This window comes from Panthera leo, chromosome A3 (genome assembly GCF_018350215.1).
Source record: "Panthera leo isolate Ple1 chromosome A3, P.leo_Ple1_pat1.1, whole genome shotgun sequence".
Lineage (NCBI taxonomy): Eukaryota > Metazoa > Chordata > Mammalia > Carnivora > Felidae > Panthera > Panthera leo.
In genome coordinates this window covers 46,066,842-46,088,225 of record NC_056681.1, presented here as the reverse complement: position 1 = coordinate 46,088,225, position 21,384 = coordinate 46,066,842, and the positions used below count along the sequence as shown (strand labels likewise).

The following is a 21,384-nucleotide window of genomic DNA, read 5'->3' as shown; positions in this document are numbered from 1 at the left end:
TACCCCTACATTTACTGCAGCATTATTTACAACAGCCAAGTATGGAAGTGAACTGACTGTCCATCCATAGATGAATGGATAAAGAAGTTGTGGTATACATACACAATGAGATATTACCTGGCCATTAAAAAAAACGAGATCTTGCCATTTGTAACAACATGATGGACCTAGAGGGTAAAATGCCAAGTGAAATGAGTCAGACAGTGCAAGACAAATACCACGGGATTTCACTCATTTGTGGAATTTAAGAAACAAATGAACAAAGACAAAAAGACAAAAAAAAACCCCACTCAAATACAGGAACAAACTGGTGGTTGCCAGAGAGAGGTGGATGAGGGGATGAGTAAAACATATAAAGGGGGTTAAGAATGCTCTTATCCTAATGAGCACTGAGTAATGTATACAATTGTTGAATCACACTGTACACACGAAACTAATACAACACTGTATGTTACCTATACTTCCATTAAAAAATAAAAGAGGGGCGCCTGGATGGCTCAGTCAGTTAAGCATCTGACTACTGATCTCAAGTCAGGCCCTGATATCAGGATCCTGAGTTCAAGCCCCACGTTGGGTTCCACATTAAGCGTAAAGCCTACTTAAAAAATAAATAGAATAGAATAAAATAAAACAAAATAAAAAGCTATTGTAAAAAATACTTTTTAAATACATGAAGCTTTTTAAAAAATTTTTTTTGAGAGATAATTCAAAATATGTTCTCCAACCACAATGAAATGAAAATAACAGAGGGAAACTTGGCAAATTCATAAACGTGGAAATTACACAACACACTCGTGAACAACCAATGGGTTGAAGAAATTAAAAGAGAAATCAGAAGATAATTTGAGATGAATGAAAATGAAGATACAACATACCAAAACTTATGCTATAGAGCCAAAGCAGTGTTCAGAGGAAAATTTATAGCCGTAAATGTCTATATTAAGACAGACCTCAAATCCATAACCTAAACTTCCACCATAAGAGACTAGAAAAACAATTGCAAATTAAACCCAAAGACAGCCAGAAAAAATTACATTATAGCAGACATTAATAAAACACAAAATAAAGAGAAAAAAAAAATCTATGAGACCAAAGTTGTTTTTTTCAAAAGATCAACAAAATTGACAAATGTTTAACCAGTTTGACCTAGAAAAAGAGATACAAATTACTAGAATCAGAAACAAAAGAGGACATTACTGACAACTTTACAGAAACAAAAACTATCATAAATGGTACACCAACAAATTAAATAACTTAGATGAGATGCACAAGTTAACAGAAAAACTACAAAAATGACACAAGAAATAATCTCAATAAACCTACAATATGAGGTAAAACCAGTAATAAAAATATACCCACAAAGAAAAGTCCAAGTCTGGATGGTTTCTTCACCGAATCCTACCAAACATTCAAAGAATTAACCCTAATTCTTCACGAATTCTTCCAAAAAACAAAAAAGGAAGAATCACTTTCCAACACATTTTATGAGGCCAATGTTATCCTGATACCAAAACTAGACAAAGACACCACAAGAAAACAAAACTACTGGTTTTGTAAGAGACTAGTATCTCTTACGATGTAAAAGTCAACAAAATATCAGCAAACTGAATCTAGCAATACATAAAAATAATTACACACCATTACCAAATGGGATTTATCCTAGCAATGCAAAGTTGGTTTAACATAAAAAAATCAATTAAAGCAATACGTCACAAGAGTGGAATGAAAGACAAAAATAACATGACCATCTCATTACATACAGAATAAGCATTTGAGAAAATCCAATACCCTTTCGTGATAAAAACAAAAACCAAATGACCACTCAACAAACTAGAAAGTAAGTAGAAAGTAATAGAAAGTAAGTTCCTTCTATAAAGGGCATCTATAAAAAAGCTGTTAACATATTAAATGGTGGTGAAGTAGTTGGTTTCCCTTTAAGGTCAAGAACAAGGCAAGGATGTCCTTTGTCATTTGTATTCTAAATTGTCATGGAGGTTTCACTCAGGGCAATTAAGCAAGAAAAATAAAAAGAGCACCTATATTGGAAAGGAGGAAATAAAACTGTTTGCATGATGTGACCTTGTATATAGGAAATCCTAAGGACTTTGCTAAAAAACTATTAGAATATATGAGTTCAGCAAGGTTACAGGATATGATATTAAAAAAAATACTTTCTGCACACTTGTAATGAACTCAGAAATAAGAACACAATTCTATTCATAACAGTATCCAAAAGCTAGAACTAAAATTAACCAAAGAAATATAAAGTCTGTACTCTGATGTGGATTCTAAAATTCATATGGAATTACAAGGAAGCCAGAATATACAAAATAATCCTCAAAAAGAATACATTGGAGGACTTATACTTCCTGATTTTAAAATTTACTACAAAGCAACGGTAACAAAGACAGCATGGTACTGGTACAAGGATAAACATAGAGATCAACAGAATAGAAATGAAAGACCAGAAATAAACCCATACACTTATGGTCAACTGATTTTTAAAAAGGGTGTCAAGACCATTCAATTAGGAAAGAATAGTTCTCAACAAATGGTGCTGTAACTATTGGATAGTTTATTCATGCAAAAGAATGAAGTTAGACCCATGCAAAAGTTTACTCAAAATGGATGATACACCTAAATTTAAGAGCTAAAACTTAAAACTATAAAACTCTCAGGAGAAAACACAGACATAAATCTTCATGACCTTGGATTTGGCAATGGATTCTTTGATATGACACCAAAAGTGCAAGCAACTAGACTTCATCAAAATTAACAACTTCATGCTTCAAAGTGTACTGTCATGAGAGTGGAAAGACAATCCAAAATGGGGAAAAAGATTTGCAAGTCATATATCTATTAAGGGGCTTGTGTTCAGAACATGTATTCTAAAAACTCTTATAATTCAGTCAAAAGACAACCCAATTTAAAAACAGGCAAAGAACAGGAATAGACTTTTCTCCAAAGAAGATATACAAATGGCCAACATGCACATGAAAAGATGCTCAGTATCATTCAGTCCTAATGGAAACACAAATCAAAACTACAGTGAAATACCACTTCATACCCACTAGAATGGCCAAAATAAAAAAGTCAGATAAGAAATGTTAGCCACAATGTGGAGAAACTAGAACCCTGAAACACTGCTGGTGGTAATTAAAATGTTGCAGCCACTTTGGAAAATAGTCTGGCAGTTCCTCAAATAACCAAACACAGAGTTACCATGTAGCCCAGGAATTCTAAGTATATACCTGTGAAAACATGTCCACACAGAAACCTGTACACAAACGTAGCACATTAGTCACAAAAGTCAAAAGGTGGAAACAAACCAAATGTCCATCAACACACAAATGGATAAATAAAATGTGGTATATGTATATATCCACACAATGAAGCATTATTTACTCATAAAAAAGAATGAAGTACTGATACATGATACAACATGGATGTACCTTGAAAACCTAGTAAATGAAAGAAGTCAGCCAGAAAAAACACATACTGTATGATTCCATTCACATGAAAGGCACAGTAGAGAAATCTAGAGACAGAAAATAGCTTAGTGGTTGCTTAGGGATAGGAGTAGTAGGGGCAGGGAATAGTGGGTTGGTAGCTATAGGGTACAGGTTTCTTTCTGAAGTGATGAAAATGTTCTAACACTGTGGCGACGGTTGCCCACATCCGTGAATATATACAGAAAACGCACCGAATTCTAAATTTTAAATGGGTGAATTGTATGGTATGTGAATCATATCTAAATAAAGCTGCCTAAAAACGTAGTCATCTCCCCCCAAAATATTACACTGATGAAAAGTGAATGCAGAGTCAGGGACCAATAGCCTCCTTAATTATTGTCCTTCCTGCCCTTCAAGTAGTGCCTGTCATAAAAAAAAGTATTCACTCAATCATACAGAAGAGAAAAAAAGCAGGGTAGGAAACCTGGATTTCACTATGTGAAAACAGAGCACAATTTTACACTACACAAGAGTTAGACACAAAAATATCCCCACTTTTACCTGGGCATACAAACTCCTGAAACTTAATTTAGCAATAAAATTTTGAAATATCAAGTGTTTCTGTACAAAGCAATGTTTGAAGCACTTATATTAAAGTGATTTAATTCACACAACCACCCTGTGTGATATACATACCACTGATCTTCATTATTCATGAATTTCGTATTTGCAAATTCACCTCCTTACTAAACATTTTTTGGTAACCCCCAAATCAGTATTTGCAGCACTCCCACATTCATTCACAAACATTAGCAGAGCGGTAAAAAATCTGAGTCCACCAACATGCACATTCCCAACTGAGGTCAAACAAGGCAACACTCTGCCTGGTTTCAGCTCTCACACAGAAATGACCAGACTGTAGGGAGCAGTGCAGTGGAATGCAAGAAGCACTAATTCTTTAGACTTTAGGAGAGTTTAAGGCACTTTTTCAAGATGAGAAATCTAATGAACAGAGGACTGTATAAGCCAAGGATGCAAAGTGAAGAAACTGATGGCTGAATGAATAAAGAGTAGTTAAAAAGTCAAAAGAAGAGAAAAAATGAAATCATAAAAAATACTCAATCCAAAAGAAGCAGAGGAATTGGAAGATGGAAACAAGGACCAGATGAGTCAGAAAACATGACAAATTTAAATCTAACCATACACGTAAATATCCTAAGTGCCTCGCTTACAAGGTAGAGACTAGAAAAAGCAGTTCCTCAAAAGGTAAAAGGAATTACCAAAAGATCCAGCAATTCCACTCATAAGTATACACCCCAAAGAACTGACAGTAGGGACCACTTATGGACATCTACCCTAAGCTCTGATATGTATACAGATCATTGTACACCAATGTTCACAGCAGCATTATTCACAGTAGTTAAAAGGTAAAAATAACCCAAGCGTCCAAACAAAATGTGATATATACATACAATGGGTATTAGCCTGAAAAAGGAACAAAATTCTGATACATGCAAACATGTGTAAATCTTGAAAACACTATGCTAAGTGATAACCAGACACAAAATGAAAAGTGTATGACTCCACTTACATTAGGTACGTAAAGTAGGCAAATTCTTAAGACAGGAAGTAGGGGAGGAGGAAGTACAGAGAATTATTGTTTAATGGGTACAGAGTTTCTGTTTGGGATGATGCAAAAGTTATAGAAATTAATAATGACAATACTTTCATAATATTGTGAATATACTTAATGCTACTGAATTCTACACTTAAAAATGGTTAAAATGGCAAGTTTTATGTTACGTGTATTTTGCCACAATAAAAAAGGGGCAGATATCATCAAATAGCATTAAAAAACACGACCCAACTGTATGTTGCCTATAAACACAAACACTTTAAATATAAAGACACAAAGAGACTAAAAAAGAGTGGAAATAGACCATGCTACCCTAGTCTGAAGATCTGGCTATCTTAATATTGAACAAAGATTTCAGAGCAAAGAATATTACCAGGGATAAAAAAGATAATTTTATGATGATAAAAGAGCATATTCATTGAATACATAACAATGTTAAGCATTTATGCACCTTATAAAAAAGCTACAAAATGCAAGGAGCAAAAACCAACAGAACTGAAACAAGAACAGACAAATCCAAATAATTATATATACCAGGAGATTTCCATGCTCCTATCAAGTAACTGAAAGGACAAAATCAGTAAATGTTATTCAAGTCTTCCATGTCCCATCAACCAGCATGATAACATTTATAGAACACTCCATTCAACAACAGCAGAACCTGTATCTCTTTTAAGGCAAAATGACATTTACCAAGACCAGACTCTGGGCCATAAAACAAAGCAAATAAACTTTAAAAGGACTAAAATTATGCGAAGTATGTTCTCTGACAGCGAACTAAATTAGAAATCAAGAACAGAAAAAAATGTCTGGAAATCCCCAATATTTGAAAACTAAGTAACACTGTTATAAATAACTAATGGGCCAAAGAAGCCAAAGAGTCTATTAGAATGTTACTGAATGAAAATGAAAAACAGTATCTCAATATTTGTGGTATGTAAGGTAGCAGGCACTCCATACCTGCATGAGAAGAAACAATGTATCAAAGCAATGATATACAATTGTAGAAAAGGAAAACTTAGAGACACCAGGGTTGATTAAAGATTCACAAGGCAGGGGCGCCTGGGTGGCTCAGGCTGTTAAGCATCTTACTGTAGCTCAGGTCATGATCTCCAGGTCCGTGAGTTTGAGCCCTGCGTTGAGCTCTGTGCTGACAGTTCAGAGCCTGGGGCCTGCTTCAGATTCTGTGCCTCCCTCTCTCTTGGCCTCTTCCCCACTCGTGCTGTCTCTCTCACTCTCAAAAATGAATGTTTTAAAAAAAATTAAAAAAAAAGATTGGCAACAGGGAGGGGTTTTAAGGAGAAAAAACAAAGGGGCAGATGGAATGTCTTAAAGTTATGTTTACTTGTGGTGATGGTTTCATAGACGTACACATTTGTCAATCTATTAAACTGTATACTTTAAATATGCACAGTTTGCCGTAGGTCAATTACACCTCAATAAAGCTGCAAAAGGGAGAGGGGAAGTGGAGAACAGAGAGAAAAGAAAAATCAATCGGAGGACCAGTATCCAGAATTCAGAGGGCCGAGGAAAAGGCCAAGAAAAAAAAAAATCAAAGAGCATTCTCTAGAACTGAAGAACACAAGTGTCCAGACTCAAAGTCAACCAAGTACTGCTCAAAATGAATTTAATTTAAAAAAAAAAAAACCTGTACATAATCATGAAAGTTTACACTACCAAAGATAAAGATTTTTTAAAAATCCAGAAAGAAAAATAGATCAACTACAAAAGAATAAAAGCAGAACATAGAAATAAAGAACGTGGTCTTTCCCAGTTGACACTGGCTTTAAACACCCATTAGCCAAGTGACCTTGAGTGCTCTGTGCTTCAGTTTTCTCACCGGTAGTAAGTAATAATAATAAGCAGTAGCAGTCATATGGTTATTATGAGGATTTAATAAACTTCTCTGTATAGTGCCTTGAACAGCACTTAGTACATGTAAAACACTACATAAGTATTGGTTAAATAAGTAAATCACATTAACATCGAATTTCTCATCAACAACAATGAATGACAGAAGTCAAAAGAACAATGCTTTCAAAGTTTTGAGGGAAACAAATTTTCAAACTCAAACTATGCTTAGCTAATGATGTGTACAAGGATAGAATGGACTCAGAAAACTCACATCTCACATAACATTTCTTAAGAATTCAACTAAAAATAAAAACCAAGGAAGGATTTAAGCCAACAAAGATGATGACCAGAAAACTACCTCCAACAGAAGAAAGGAATTTTTAAAAACCTCAAGAAGCAGTTTTCCAGCAAGCCTAAATAAATAACCAGGTGTGACAGCACAGAAATAAAAGACCTCAAAAAGCAGTCTCCAAGAAGAGGCCTTGATAGAATACCTGAGACAACCGGCAGTTTGGATGAGGAACCATATAAACAGGAAAAGAGAGAAGCAACTTAGCAACACTAAGACAAAAGTAGCACATAACCTAAATCAGCATCGTGACAATAATCGACAACACTTTTTGATTTTTTCAGCTTTTAAAACAAACCAGTATAGCCAATGCCCTGACAATTTAATTTTGGATGCCAATAAGGGAAAAATGTAGCTGACAGGCTTGGGGTAAAGAATAAGGGCAGCAGGGGTAGAAAAGCTAATACTTAAGCTTAGATGATGAAAACTCAAGGTATACTTTATATAGGAGAGCCAATAAAAAAAAAAAAAGGCATATTAAAGCTATCAAGTTTACCCATAGAAGAAACATGGTGACGTACTAATATTAGAAGGGGGGGGGGGGGGGGGGGTGCTGCATGAGCGCCTAAACCCTCATCTATCACAGCTGGAATTCCACAGCTAGATCCAAAACAAATAAATCAGGTATAAACATGATACTTAGAACGAAAACACTTAAAAGTGGTTATCACTGCAGAGTAGAAACGGAGTAAGATCCAAGTTAGTAAAGCTTGATGAAAGTTTTAAAAACAAAGGAAATGAGCATTCGGGTTAACAGTTTCTCTGACAAAAACACAAGGAATATCATCAAAACAAAGCTTTCGATTCCTCCTTGGATAGAAAATCAGCAAAAATCAAGACCTCAACAGCTTTAGCAAAAGAAATGTTTTCACAGTGACGGATGCGTACTTCCTTCAAAAACGAAGGGGTGAGAAGCATGATGTGTCCCTGAATCTTCCCAATCCAGAAATTCTAATTCAGAGTACAAAACCAAACTTGGACTGGAAACACGGAAACAGTAAACACAAAACTAAAGAATGAGCACAAGTCTACATGTATATTAACAAAGTAACAACAAAAAGTGTATTGTTCGAGTGCACTCAGGAATTCCGAAAATTTTTACAAGCATACTGCCTAGAGAAGGGGGCACTTATCAGACTTCTATCTTGTCCTAGACGTTTCTAAGGTGCTGCTTTCGACGTAGGGTTAAACAGCAACAAATAGCCTCTCACACTAGGAGAAAACCTTTCTGTCACGAACAGTAAACAAAAATCCGCCGCCGGGGATTACTTTACAAGGCTGTTAAAGGCCGGGATCAGCATCCGTGCAGCCCTAACCAGCTAACTCAACGGACTCGCCAGAAGTGGCCTAAAAGACTTTGAGTCTCTCCAGAAACGACAACGCGCGGTGCCGGAGGAAACAAAGCCATGGGCGGGGCCTTCCGGTCCGGGGGGAGAAAGCGGGCGAGGGAGTAACAGCCCTCCGGCGAGTTCGTATCCCTCTCGGCCCTCGCCCCGCCCCTCCCGCTGGCCCGGGTCCAGATTCTGGGTGCCGGCGCCCAACCGCGTGTCGGGCCACCGCAGTCCGCAGGGCTGAAAGAGCCGCGCGGGACCGAGCACCGTGACCCAGGGGCAGGCGGCGGGCGCCAAGGGCCGCGGCCTAGACGTGCCGGAGCGCCAGGCTTTAGCGGGGTGGCCGTCAGGAGCCTCCTCACCTTTTCTTCCACGCAGTTGACAATGATGGACGGGTACTTGCGGCTGAGCCAGCGAAAGAAAGCCGGGACTCCCATAGCAGCTGCCCAGCTCGGAGGCGGCCGCCCGACCCGCGGACGAACGTAACCAGAGACACAAGCAGCAGCGGCAACCGCGGGCACTAGCACTTCCTCCCACGTGCGCGCCGGCGACAGGAAGTGACGTCACGGCTGCGCCGCTTGGTGCGTAAACTGGCCTGTTGTTGGGGGCGGGGTTCGGCCGCCGGCCGGAAGGTGAAGGGGGTGGCCCTGCCGGGTTCAGAGCCCTTGCGGTCGGTGGGGCCAGTCCCAGAGCTGTGACGCGTCTGACTCGTGGGAGGGGCCCAGGCGGTGACTTCGCCGCGGCTCCCGCTGAGCTATCCCGGCTCCCGGGCTCCCGGGATAGCTGAGTCCTGGCGCTCCGCAGATCCCAGGGGAGCTCTTTGCGGGTTTGATCACCTCTTTCAAACCTATCTCAAGTCACAGTAGAACTACAGCATGTAAACCCACTCGTTATTTCTGCTTCCTGGTTTTTCTCGGTTTTGTGATACTGTACATACCTGGACTATTAAAAGGAGTACTTTTTAATATTATGCCGTCATGATGACTGGTTTGCATAAGTTCACTCTAAATACTTAAAAAAATGGAATGTAACCGGAGTTCAGCATTTAATTCAACTTTCCAGGTACATTTATGAGTGCAATTGCTGATATCTAGTGGGGTTTGTTTTTTGTTTTTGTTTTTTTTTTGAGCGTTTACGTTGTGTTAAAGCATTGGCTAAGGGATTATCTCATCTAATCGTAACTCGAGCCTTAAGGTACTATTATCTTTATGTAACATGAGAAAGTCAATTTGTAGGGGGATTTAGTCACCTGTTTATTCACACAGTTTTTGTTTCAGTCCAACTAAAGATCATGTAATCCTCTATCCTTGCTCTAATAGGATACTTTTATCCTTTGTTTTGTGGTGGCTTCAAATACATTTTTCCAGCATATAAAAAGAGAGGTCTGGAAGAGGAGGTATTTATGTCCATTTGCTCAAGCTTGGAAGTCTCTCTCCCTGGAATCCCCTCTTGGCTCCACAAATCACACTCAATCCTAAAGGCTCACCTCAAGAGGCCACTGAAAGTATTTCTCCTTGCTACCTGGCATGCAATATTCATTGCCCCATCCTCCTCTGTGATCTGATGCCACTTTGTTTAAACTGTTGGTGTGGAAATTAGAGAAATTGTTATCCCATGTTTTACTTAAGAACAGCTGAAACTATTCCAGAGTATTAATGTCTATGGTGAAATCTCTTATGTCTCCTGGAAATAGCTCCTCCTCCTCAAGTATTTGGTTTCCTTGGGAGGTGCTATGTTCTTAGAACTCACACATCATATGGGGGTATGGACAGCTAGGCAAGTTGGGCCATTGGGAGTCCTTGCTGAGCATTTTTGTACTTCGAACCATAAGGAAGGTAAGGCACCCCTCCCATATGGTTGAAAGCTGAAAGATAAGAATGGGATTTATTGCCAGTCTGCAACCAAAGAAGCAGATTTAAGTCCCTGTTTCCGGTGGCTTTTGAATACAGCTAAATCCGTCTTCCTGCAGTTTGGTTGCTAAACCTCTCCTTTAATTCCATGAACCAATAAATTCTTTTCCCCTAAGCTGGTTTGGGCTAAATTCCTATCCCTTGCCAAGGAAATAGTACAAACAACCCAGTAACAACATTTGAGGAGTACACAACTAATTCACTGGGTGCTAAAATTGCTTTGCGTAAATTAGGTACAAAAATTGAAATTTTGGGCAGAAAAGGGGAGAGTGAAAGGTAGAGAAGAGAGGGAACCTGAAAGTGGCAGGAAGATACAGGCTGTGTTGTGAGATACCTTTCTCAGCCTAGTGTTTCCAGTAAAATCTACTAAACTCAGGATGGGTGTCAGTTTTGTTTTGTTTTGTTTTGTTTTGTTTGTTTTGTTTTGTTTTGTTTTGAAATCAAAAAAGAGGATGAGTCTCATGTTGGGGTCACTGTTGTCTAAACCCACAGAGCTACGCAACATAGCAGATTTCAAGAAGCAGAAGAGGTGAGGAGAATTTATAAGTATTGGAAATTAGAAGGAATATTTAACCAGGTTGTAAACTTCTAAAGGCTGGGAACTATTAGGTTTTGAAACATTAGGTTTTTTGCCTAAGCCTGAAGGGGGCAGAGAAAGGCCCCCAGCTGACATCTGGATTACATTAATATGAAGATAATATGAAATATATAGAAACCAGTATTTTTAAACATTCATAAATTTATTTTAAAGCCCTATTAACATTGTAATTATAGAAAAGAGTCTTTGTGGGGCGCCTAGGTGGGTCAGGTAGTTAAGTGTCTCACTTCAGGTCATGATCTTGTGGTTCACGGTTGCGAGCCCCACGTCAGGCTCTGTGCTGCTGGTTCAGAGCCTGGATCCTGCTTCAGATTCTGTGTCTCCCTCTTTCTCTGCACCTCCCCCAGTTGAACTCTGTCTCTCTCTCTCTCTCCCTCTCTAAAAAATAAATAAACATTAAAAAAATTTTTTTTAAAAAGAATCTTTGAGAAACTGTTGCCCGTGATTGCTCTCTGGATTACCAAGTGCTTCCTTTCCCTCATTGTCTTTATAAAATTCATTTTGAATAATGTGATATGTTTGAAATAATAGTTGTGATGGTTAATTTTTTTTTTTTTTTTTTTTTTTTTCAACATTTTTTATTTTATTTTTGGGACAGAGAGAGACAGAGCATGAACGGGGGAGGGGCAGAGAGAGAGGGAGACACAGAATCGGAAACAGGCTCCAGGCTCCGAGCCATCGGCCCAGAGCCCGACGCGGGGCTCGAACCCACGGACCGCGAGATCGTGACCTGGCTGAAGTCGGAGGCTTAACCGACTGCGCCACCCAGGCGCCCCAGTGTGATGGTTAATTTTATGTGTCAGTTTGACTGGGCCACAGAATGCCCAGATACTTGGTCAAATTTTATTCTAGGCTTTTTTTTTTTTTTTTTTTTTTTTGTGAGGGTGTTTGCATAGGAAATTAACATTTTAATTGGTAGAGTAAAGCAGCTTGTCCTCCATAATGTGAGTAGGGCTCACTCAGTCAGCTGAAGGCCTGAATAGAGCAAAAAGACCAGCTTCCTAGAGCAAGAGGGATGTTTCCACTAGACTGCCTTCAGACTTCACCTGCACCCTCCCCTTTGCTGGGTCTCCATGCTGCCAGCCTTTGGACTGGAACTGCACCATTCATTCTCCTGGGTTATCCAGCTCATACTGCAGATTTGGACTTGACAGTCTCCCTAACTGCATGAGCCAATTCCTTAAATATATATCAAATAAATAAATAAATAATCATTCTGTTTTTCTGGAGAACCTTGACTAATATAGATTTTGGTACCAGTCTGGTTTTAGAGGACTAGAATCTTCAAGATTAATTTTCTGAATTGGTTTTGGGGCTTCTGGAATTGACTGTCCAATCTGATTAGAATTAAGCACACTAATGACTGTCTCCATTAGTAAAGAGAGCACTGAGAGTCCACGGTGTGACCTGGCAATAGAGAGATGCAAAATATCACCATTGGATACCCTCATCAACCTAATCAACTTGTAAGAAGAACAAAACATTTTTGTCAACCAACAAATATGTAATGAGATTGGCTGGTTGCTCCTGGCATCATGGGGCAAAGTAGAAGAAGAAAAAGATGAGATCAGGAATTCAATTTCCCAGCTCAAACATCATATAAATGACCTCACAGTGTCTGCCCTGAAAGAGACATTTATCACCTATGGCACAGCTGATATTGCTGAGAGCCAAACTCCGAACCTCATCATGGGAGTAGCTGACTTATAACACAGATGGCATTCCCAGCCTCCCAGGTGTCTACTGTTAAGATAAAGGCACTGACTGGAAAGGAATGAGGTCCTGAAAACTGGAATGCCGACATGTGAGAAAATTGATGGAGTTGGGAGCCTATGACCATTCATTCTGATTCGTCTTTGCCCATAGAAGCAGCCTCTCTATTCCCACCTGTGGAGATTAACTCTGCATTGCTTGGGGAAACTATAATGGCCTCCCCTCTTTCAAGGCAGTTGCCTTGAAAGATGATACTGATTCTCCTCAGGACCCACTCCCACCTCCCCTCTTTGCTTCTAGGCAATGTCTTAGTCTCTTTGGACTACTGTAACAAAATACCATACACTGAGTGGTTTATAAACACTAGACATGTATTTCTTACAGCTCTAGAGGCTGGGAAGTCCAAGATCAAGGAGGTAGCAGGTTCAGTGTCTGGTGAGGACCTGCTTCCTTATTGACAGTCCTCTTCTCAGTGTAATGTCGCATAACAGAAGAGGCAAGGGTTCTCTTTAGAATGCACAAGCATTCATTCTATCTATAGCAACCTGTAATTAGACACAAGTCCCAGCAGGCCACTAAAAGTGAGGTGCAAAGTGTGACCCATGAGGTGCACTACATTCCAAAAGAACTACTTAGATTTTCTAATTTATACAGACAGAAATCCAGAGAGTATGTGTGGGAATGGATACAAAGTGTGTGAAATAATGGTAGAAGAAACCTAAAGTTGGGTCAGGGCAAATTTATTGATGTGGGCACACTGAGCAGGGATTCTGCATTGAAAGTAGCTCTGGGGCTTAGAAACGGGTCTGACAATTTGGTTGGCTGAAACATGGACAAAAATATGGCACACTGTGAGCAAGTTAAAAATGCTGGACCTGCCTTGGTTTAATATAAAAGAAGAGAAAACTCAAGCCTGGTTTACAAATGGTTCTGCATAATATTCAGGCACCACTGCAATACTATAGCCCCTTTCTGGGACATCCTGAAGGACAGTGGTGGAGGGAAATCTTCCCAGTGGGAAACACTTTGAGCAGTACACCCTTGTTCATTTTTCTTGTTAGGAGAAATGGCAGATATGCAATTATATACTGATTAATGGACTGTGGCCAATGGTTTTGCTGGGATCAAGGACTTGGGAGGAACAGAAGTGGAATATTGGTGACAAGGAAGTCTGGGGAAGAGGTATGTGAATAGATCTCTGTGGAATGGTAAATCTCTGTGTCTTGTCAATGCACACGAAAGGGTGACGTCAGCAGAGGAGGATTTTAATAATCAGTTGGATAAAATGCCCCATTCTGTGGATAACAGCCTCTTTCAGAGCCACCCCTGTCATTGCCCAATGGGCTCATGAACAAAGTGACAGCAGAGGCAGAGATGAAAGTTATGCATGGACTCAGCAACAGGGACTTCCACTCTCCAAAGCTGACCTGACTACAGCGATGCTGAGTGCCCAATTTGCCAGCAACACAGACCAGCACTGAGTTCCCAGTATGTTACCATTCCCAGGAGGCATCACCCACTACCTTGTGGGAGGTTGATTATATTGGACCACTTCCATCATGGAAGGGGAAGCATTTTGTTCCTAATGGAACAGATGTGCACTGGATATTGATTTGCCTTCCCTTCACACAATGCACCTACCAAAACTACCATCCGTGAACTTACAGAATGTCTTGTCTATCATTATGGTATTTCAAACAGCATTGCTTCTGATCAAGGAACTCACTTCATATCAGTGAAGTGTAGCAATGGTCTGTGCCCATGAAATTCACTGGCCTTTCCATGTTCTCTACCATCCTGAAGCAGCTGGCTTGCTAGAACAGTGGAATGACTTTTTAAAAAATGTTTATTTATTTTTGAGAGGGAAAGAGAGAAAGGGTGCAAGTGGGGAAAGACAGAGAAAGAGGGGGACAGAGGATTTGAACCAGGCTCTCTACCAACAGCAGAGAGCCTGATGCAGGACTCGAACTCTTGAACCATGAGATCATGACCTAGCTGAAGTTGGATGCTTAATTGACTGAGCCACCCAGGTGCCCCTGGAATGTCTTTTTAACTACTCTGTTACAGTATCAGGGGGGCAATATCTTACAGGACTGGAACAAGTTTCTCCAAAGAGGCTGTATATGCTCTCAAACAGCATTCAGTATATGATGCTGTTTCTCCCATAGCCAAGACTCACCAGTCTAGGAATAGAGGTGTGGAGATAAGATTGGCACTACTCACTATTACCCATAGTGACCCAGTAGCAAAATTTTTGCTTCCTATATTTGTGATCTTACACTCTGCTGACCTAGAGGTCTTAGTTCCAAAGCAGCAATGCTTCCAACAGGAGACACAGCAATGATTCCGTTGACCGAGAAGTTAAGACTGCCACCAGGCCATTTTAAACTCAGGCAAAAAAGGAAGTTACTTGATGGACTGGAACTACCAGGGGAAATGGGGCTGCTACTCCACGGTGGAAGTAGGAGAGGGTGTGCCTGGAATGCAGGAGACCCCTGTGTTATGTCTTAGTGAGATTAACATTCAAATAGGTGGACTTTGAGTAAAGCAGATTACTCTCCAGAGTGTGAGTTAAAGTCTTCATAGAACAAAGACTTCCACTGCACAAGAAAGAATTCTGCCAGCAGACTGCCTTCAGACTGGAACTGCAACTCTTCCCTCAGAATCCAGCCTGCCAGCCCCACTCCCCATCAGATTTTGGACTTGCCAAGCTCTCTCAATCTCTCTATGTCTCTCTCTCTCTCTCTCTCTCTCTCTCTCTCTCTGTGTGTGTGTGTGTGTGTGTGTGTGTGTGTCTGTCTCTATGTCTCTCTCTCTCTCTCTCTCTCTCTCACACACACACACACACACACACACACACACACACACTTTTGATTCTGATTATGTTTCTCTGGAGAACCCTGACTAATATATGGGTCAAGATACCTAACCTTTCTGCACCTTAGTTTTCCCAACTATAAAATGAGGATTATATACTTCATGGAGTTTCTGTGAAGATTCAATGATACGACACTCAGAGCATGGCCCAAAACATGCCAAGCACCCAGCAAATGTTAGCCATTGAATGGTTATCTGTTGGGTTTTTGCCTTGAGGAAGCCTCACAATTTTGTTAGTGTGATCCACCTAAAAGATCTTGGACAATTTAATCACCTAATGGAGCTTCATTTTTACATCCCCCACCCAGCATTAACTTTCTGGCATTGAGGCTGTCTTCATTCTCTCTTGGTTGTATTTCCTACACATTCTCACCTCATTGAGTGTATGCTGCTAGTCTTCCCACCACCTTCCTGCCAATTCAAATTACACTTTTTCTCTCTCTCTTCTCCATGAATGTCTTCCAGAATGTGAGTGCAAACTGGCTCCTGCCCACTGTCATCTTCCATAGCATTCCCTGACTTCTACATGGCATCTCATCTTCCATTTCATTATTCCTATGAACATTGTGTTTAATCTATCAGGGTAAGCTGGGTTTTGCTATGGTAATAAATAATGCCTGAAATCTCATTAACTTACTGTAAATGGGGTTGGGCTACTCCCCAGGGATATCCTCCATAAGGTGACTCAGGGCTTCAGCTGCTTTCTTCCTGTAATTCTGCCAGCTCAACACATGACCAGACCATTGTTACTAAAAGGAAAGACTGAGCAGGAGGGATGTCCTGGGTGGTTTTTTTTCTTAAAAATTTTTTTTAATGTTTTTATTTTTGAGAGAGAGAGAGAGACAGAAAGTGAGTAGGGGAGGGGTAGAGAGAGAGGGAAACACAGAATCTGAAGCAGTCTCCAGGCTCTGAGCTGTCAGCAAGAGCCCAACGTGGGGCTCTAGCCCCTGTACCATGAGATCATGACCTGAGCTAAAGTTGGATGTTCAACTCGGGTGCTCCAGTCCTGGGTGTTTTTAAAGTCCAGGCTTGGTTGTGGCTTATTCATTTCTACTTTGGTCCATTTGACCAAAACCCAGTCACACAGTCCCAACCCAACTGCAGAGACACACCTGCAGAGGAGATAAGGAAATATAGTCTTGCATGCCCAAGGATAGGAAAAGGAAAGAGGATTGGTGAACACATGGCTTTGTCTCTGCCACACTCCTCAGCAAATTTGCAAATCAAATTGGTAAATATATATTTATGGTCCACAGTCTTTGCTATGTATGTTGGGTGCCATAAGCAAAATAAATTATTTCTCCCAAAGAGCCTACCATCAGTAGCAAGGATAAGCAACAGCCACAAAATATAAAATAATAAAATAAGTCACAGTTTAGCCAACAATAAATAAGTCTCATATCACAGTGTATGACTGCAAGCCCAAATGAGCTGCATAGATAATAATTGCTACAGACATTGAGAAAAGACAGAGATCTAACAGGGTCGTCATCTAACAGGGTCGTCAGATGATAGGGAGAAAGAATACACTGAGTCTTGCAATAACAGTAAGATTTGATTGAAAATAAAGAGGTGTGGAAGGAGATACTGTAAGTTCCCTGGAATCCAGCAGATTCTCAATAAATACATTGATTGAATTGAATTCTTAGAGCAATAGTTCTCAAAATGTTGTCCAGAGATCCCTTGGGTCCCAGAGACTCTTTTGAGGGGGACTTGAGGTCAAAACTATTTTCATAATAATATTCAAGTGTGATTTACCCTCTTCACTTTCATTCTCCAAGAGTATAGTGGGATTTTTCAGAGGCTATAGGGTCTGATATCTTAACAAATTGAATATCAGAAGTAGATGTGACAGTAATCCAGTTGTCATCTATGAAGCCAGACATTGAAGGATTTCAAAAAATGTAAAACAATGTCATTCTTCTCACTAAATTTCTTCTGTTGGGGAAATATAGATACTTTCATAAGATAGGTTAACGTGCATGAGTTTCCTGCTATTTTAAGTGAATTAATAAATTAGTATTTTAAAATTTTCTCAAGTTTGATTTGTAACATGGGAAATATTGATAGATATAATACACAAAAGCCCCTTGAAGTGGTCATAATTTTTAAGAGTATAAAAGAGCCCTGAGACCAAAAACTTTGAAAATCTCTGTCTTAGAACATAAAATGGAAATGGAATCTACATGTTTCTGCTCTTAGAAACAATGCAAAGCTTACTTTTCAATTTTCCAAGATTTTTGTATATTCAGATGTTGTCTCAAGTGCTCCTTGCTACCTAAAACACTCTGCAATCATTATCACCAAGTACAAATAATAGCTACAAATGAACATGACATTGGCGAGCTGACACACAAACACGTTTGTTGATACACATCCTATCTCTGTTGAACTTCAGACTGGAGCTCAGAAATAAAGGTACAGGAGGGCAATACAGGGATGTAGATAACCAAAAGATGTATTTTTTAAAGTTTGTTATTTATTTTGAGAGAGAGAGAGCACAAATGGGGTAGGGGCAGAGAGAGAGGGAGAGAGAATTCCAAGCAGGCTCCACATTGACAAAGCACAGAGACCAACGTGGGGCTCGAACCCATGAACCGCGAGATCATGACCTGAGCTGAAATCAAGAGTCAGGCACTCAACCAACTGAGCCACCCAGGCACCCCCTTCAAAAGATTTATTTTTAAGGCCGTAATATACACATTGCTAAATTTATTCAGAAAGATTATTTAACTCTAAACTTTCTCAGTGTATACTCATGCCTTAAGTTAACCAAAGAGCTGTAACAATAAGTAGTGTACTCCAAAGTATGTGAGAAATAGGATCTGTGGTCAAATAATTTTGGGAGCTTTGGGTTAAATTGAGCTGAGTAGACCGCAATTCTATCGCCCTCTTTGAGCCTTTTTGTATGCCCCATTTCTACATTTCTCTAACCATGGGAAACCACCCCCCCTTTTTTTTGCAAGGCATTTTGCAGGTTTTGTATCCCTGGGAAACAGTGTGAATAGATGCTATAAGTGTAAGTGTGTACAGGCTGCTACTGATGTTTTAGCAAGCTTTGGCTGCCTGTACTCAGGTTGCCAAGAATAGGATTTGACCAAAACCGTGAGTCTAAATCCATACTTGTTATTACATGGATTTAGATGACAAATCCCATGCTCTAAAATGTAACCCCAAACAGTCAAAGCCTGCTAGAACATGATTCGCTTGTAAAGCAGGTACAAGATGTCCTAGATCCAGCACTATGAAAGGGTCCTACTACATTTTATTTCCTAATATGACATCTGAGAAAATTCTGGCAGATTTCTGTTTAAGGCCACAGTTTGTATTGTCTCCTAAAGCAAAAGACAGGGAGTTGACAGAAGGCACATATTTCAAAGAGTTGAACGGTAATAATTCCCTCTGGGTGTATAAATGGGGGAAGCTGGCTAGAAAAGACCTTGTTTAGAGGATAATAAAGTGTAAAGCACTCAGAAGTGTTGAAGGTAAGACCTCAACCCTACAAGCTGATAAGCAGGCCCAGACTTTTATTTATAGTGACATGAGTGACATTTATCTGCCTTTCACTAGAACATCTAATCCACTTGTCAAGGTGTGTCTTGAACAGAGACCTGGTTTCTGGCCATGGTTGGCAGGCTTCGCATACAAATGTGACTACCCTGGCTGAAATTCCCGATTGAAAAACACATCAATGGTATATGAAATTATGGAGTAAATATATCAACCCAGTTTCAGTTTGCCTCAGAGACAACATTGTCTGAAAAGGGTCTTGGCTTTGTGATAGAAATTATAGTCTGTCCATGAAAGTAGAAGTAGAGATAAATTACTGAGGGGTTCACAAATCCCAGTGTCTCGCTCCTTAGTCCCGAAGTACAAGCATAACAGGGCCGTAGATGTCTCTTCCTTACCCTCAGTTGTTAACACAGTTCACTTTTAGGAACTGAAAATCAAAATGAACCGAGAACACCTACAAAAACTGCCCAGCTGCTATAGTTAAGGAACCGTTAGAGATTCAGGATACAGTGCTCTCTTAAGGAGCTTTTTACAGATTATAAGGCATGACACATTTAAAGTTAGTAGTGATAAGCAATTTGAAGAAGAGTTCAAGAAAAAGGCCATGGTTATTTACAGACAAATTAAACTTACTAGAAGAGTACAGAGGAGAGAAAGAAGAAATGGTTGCTGTGGGTAGGGACTCCAGCTAGAATTTATGAAGTGAAATTGGAAGTGGGTCTTGATGGAAGAGTAATATAAACAAGATCTTCAGCAAAACTGATATGTTATTAATTAATTACAGGCCATAGGTATCCTTACACACACACACACACACACACACACACACACACACACACACACACACTCGCATGCACACTCTCCTCCTCTATTTCCTATTCATATGCTGCTTTGGTCACTTAATCCACACTGCCATTTATTGTTCTTCAATGTAGGGCCTTTATGTCATAGGACTTCACCTCATCTTCATACTAGATGACAAGCACCTTAGGAAAGTTTCTTCTGTCTCCTCTTTGCCATGTGTAGAACTGTGCCCAAACAGTTCTTTTGTTCTTCACCAATCAACTTTATTAAGATATCATTTACACACATTAAAATGAATCCATTTTACATGTACAGTTCAATGAATTTTGACAAATGTATGTACTCGGGTAACCACCACTACAACCAAGATATAGAACAATTCCATTGTCCCCAAAAGTTCCCTGTGCTCCCGTGTTGTGGCAACTCATTCCTCACCCCTGGTCTCAGGCAACGTTGATCTGCTTTATGTTCCTGTAGATTCGTTTTTTTCTAGAGTTTCCTATAAATGAAATCATACCATTTGTAGTCTTTTGTCTGCATTCTTTTACTCAGTATATGTGTTTTTAGAATTCATCCACGCTGTGTGAACCCATCGTGTTTTTACTGCTGTGTAGTATCTTGTTGTGAACAGGGTACCACAGTTTGTTTACCCATTCACAAATTGATGGATACTTGATTTGTTTCCAGCTTCTTGAAATAAAGCTCCTATGGACATTCCTGTACAGGGTTTTTTTGTTGTGAGGAAGTACATTTTTACTTCTTTGGAGTAAATACCTAGGGATAAGGGTTGCACTGGAGGTATATGTTTAGCTTTGTAAGAAACTACCAAACTGTTTTCAAAGTAATTGTACCATTTTACCTAACTATGTTTGATGATTACAGGAATGACCTCCATGAGCATTTTTGTCACTGGAAACCTTGGAAGGCTCTCTGATTTCCATAGAATAGAATTCACACTCCTTAGGCTAGCATCCTTGGCCCTCTACAATCTCCCTTTATTTTATTTTTTTTTCAGACTTTGTCTTCCACTGCTCTGGTATATGCTCACTTCACTCTCTCATGCACCACTGTACTACTTGCTCATCCACAGATGAGCCATACCTAAGTCACAGTGCAAGTGGATTTGTACAAGTCCAGCTCCTCTGTTTACCTTGTTGTCCATGTAACCATTGTCACATGCTTGGCAGCCAAATGGCCAGGGTAAGGGCTCAACAGGATCAGGATTAGGCAACAACTTACATGTGTGACTCAATACAGTCCTAAGACAGATTTCATAAACATTATTTTTTTGAAGTTTTTATTTCATTTTATTTTATTTTTTTAATTTACATGTAAGTTAGTTAGCAT

General features: G+C 39.7%; 1 protein-coding gene across 1 annotated transcript in view; it reads right to left on the bottom strand.

Moving 5' to 3' along the window:
* The window catches only part of XRN2 (5'-3' exoribonuclease 2), a 77,645-nt gene extending 68,473 nt beyond the window's left edge, over window positions 1–9,172 (bottom strand). The window contains exon 1 of the mRNA XM_042931758.1: window positions 8,985–9,172. Coding sequence (XP_042787692.1) covers window positions 8,985–9,059 — 75 coding nt within the window. The 5' untranslated portion in view covers window positions 9,060–9,172. The remainder of the gene's footprint in view (window positions 1–8,984) is intronic.
* Window positions 9,173–21,384: the final 12,212 nt, after the last annotated feature.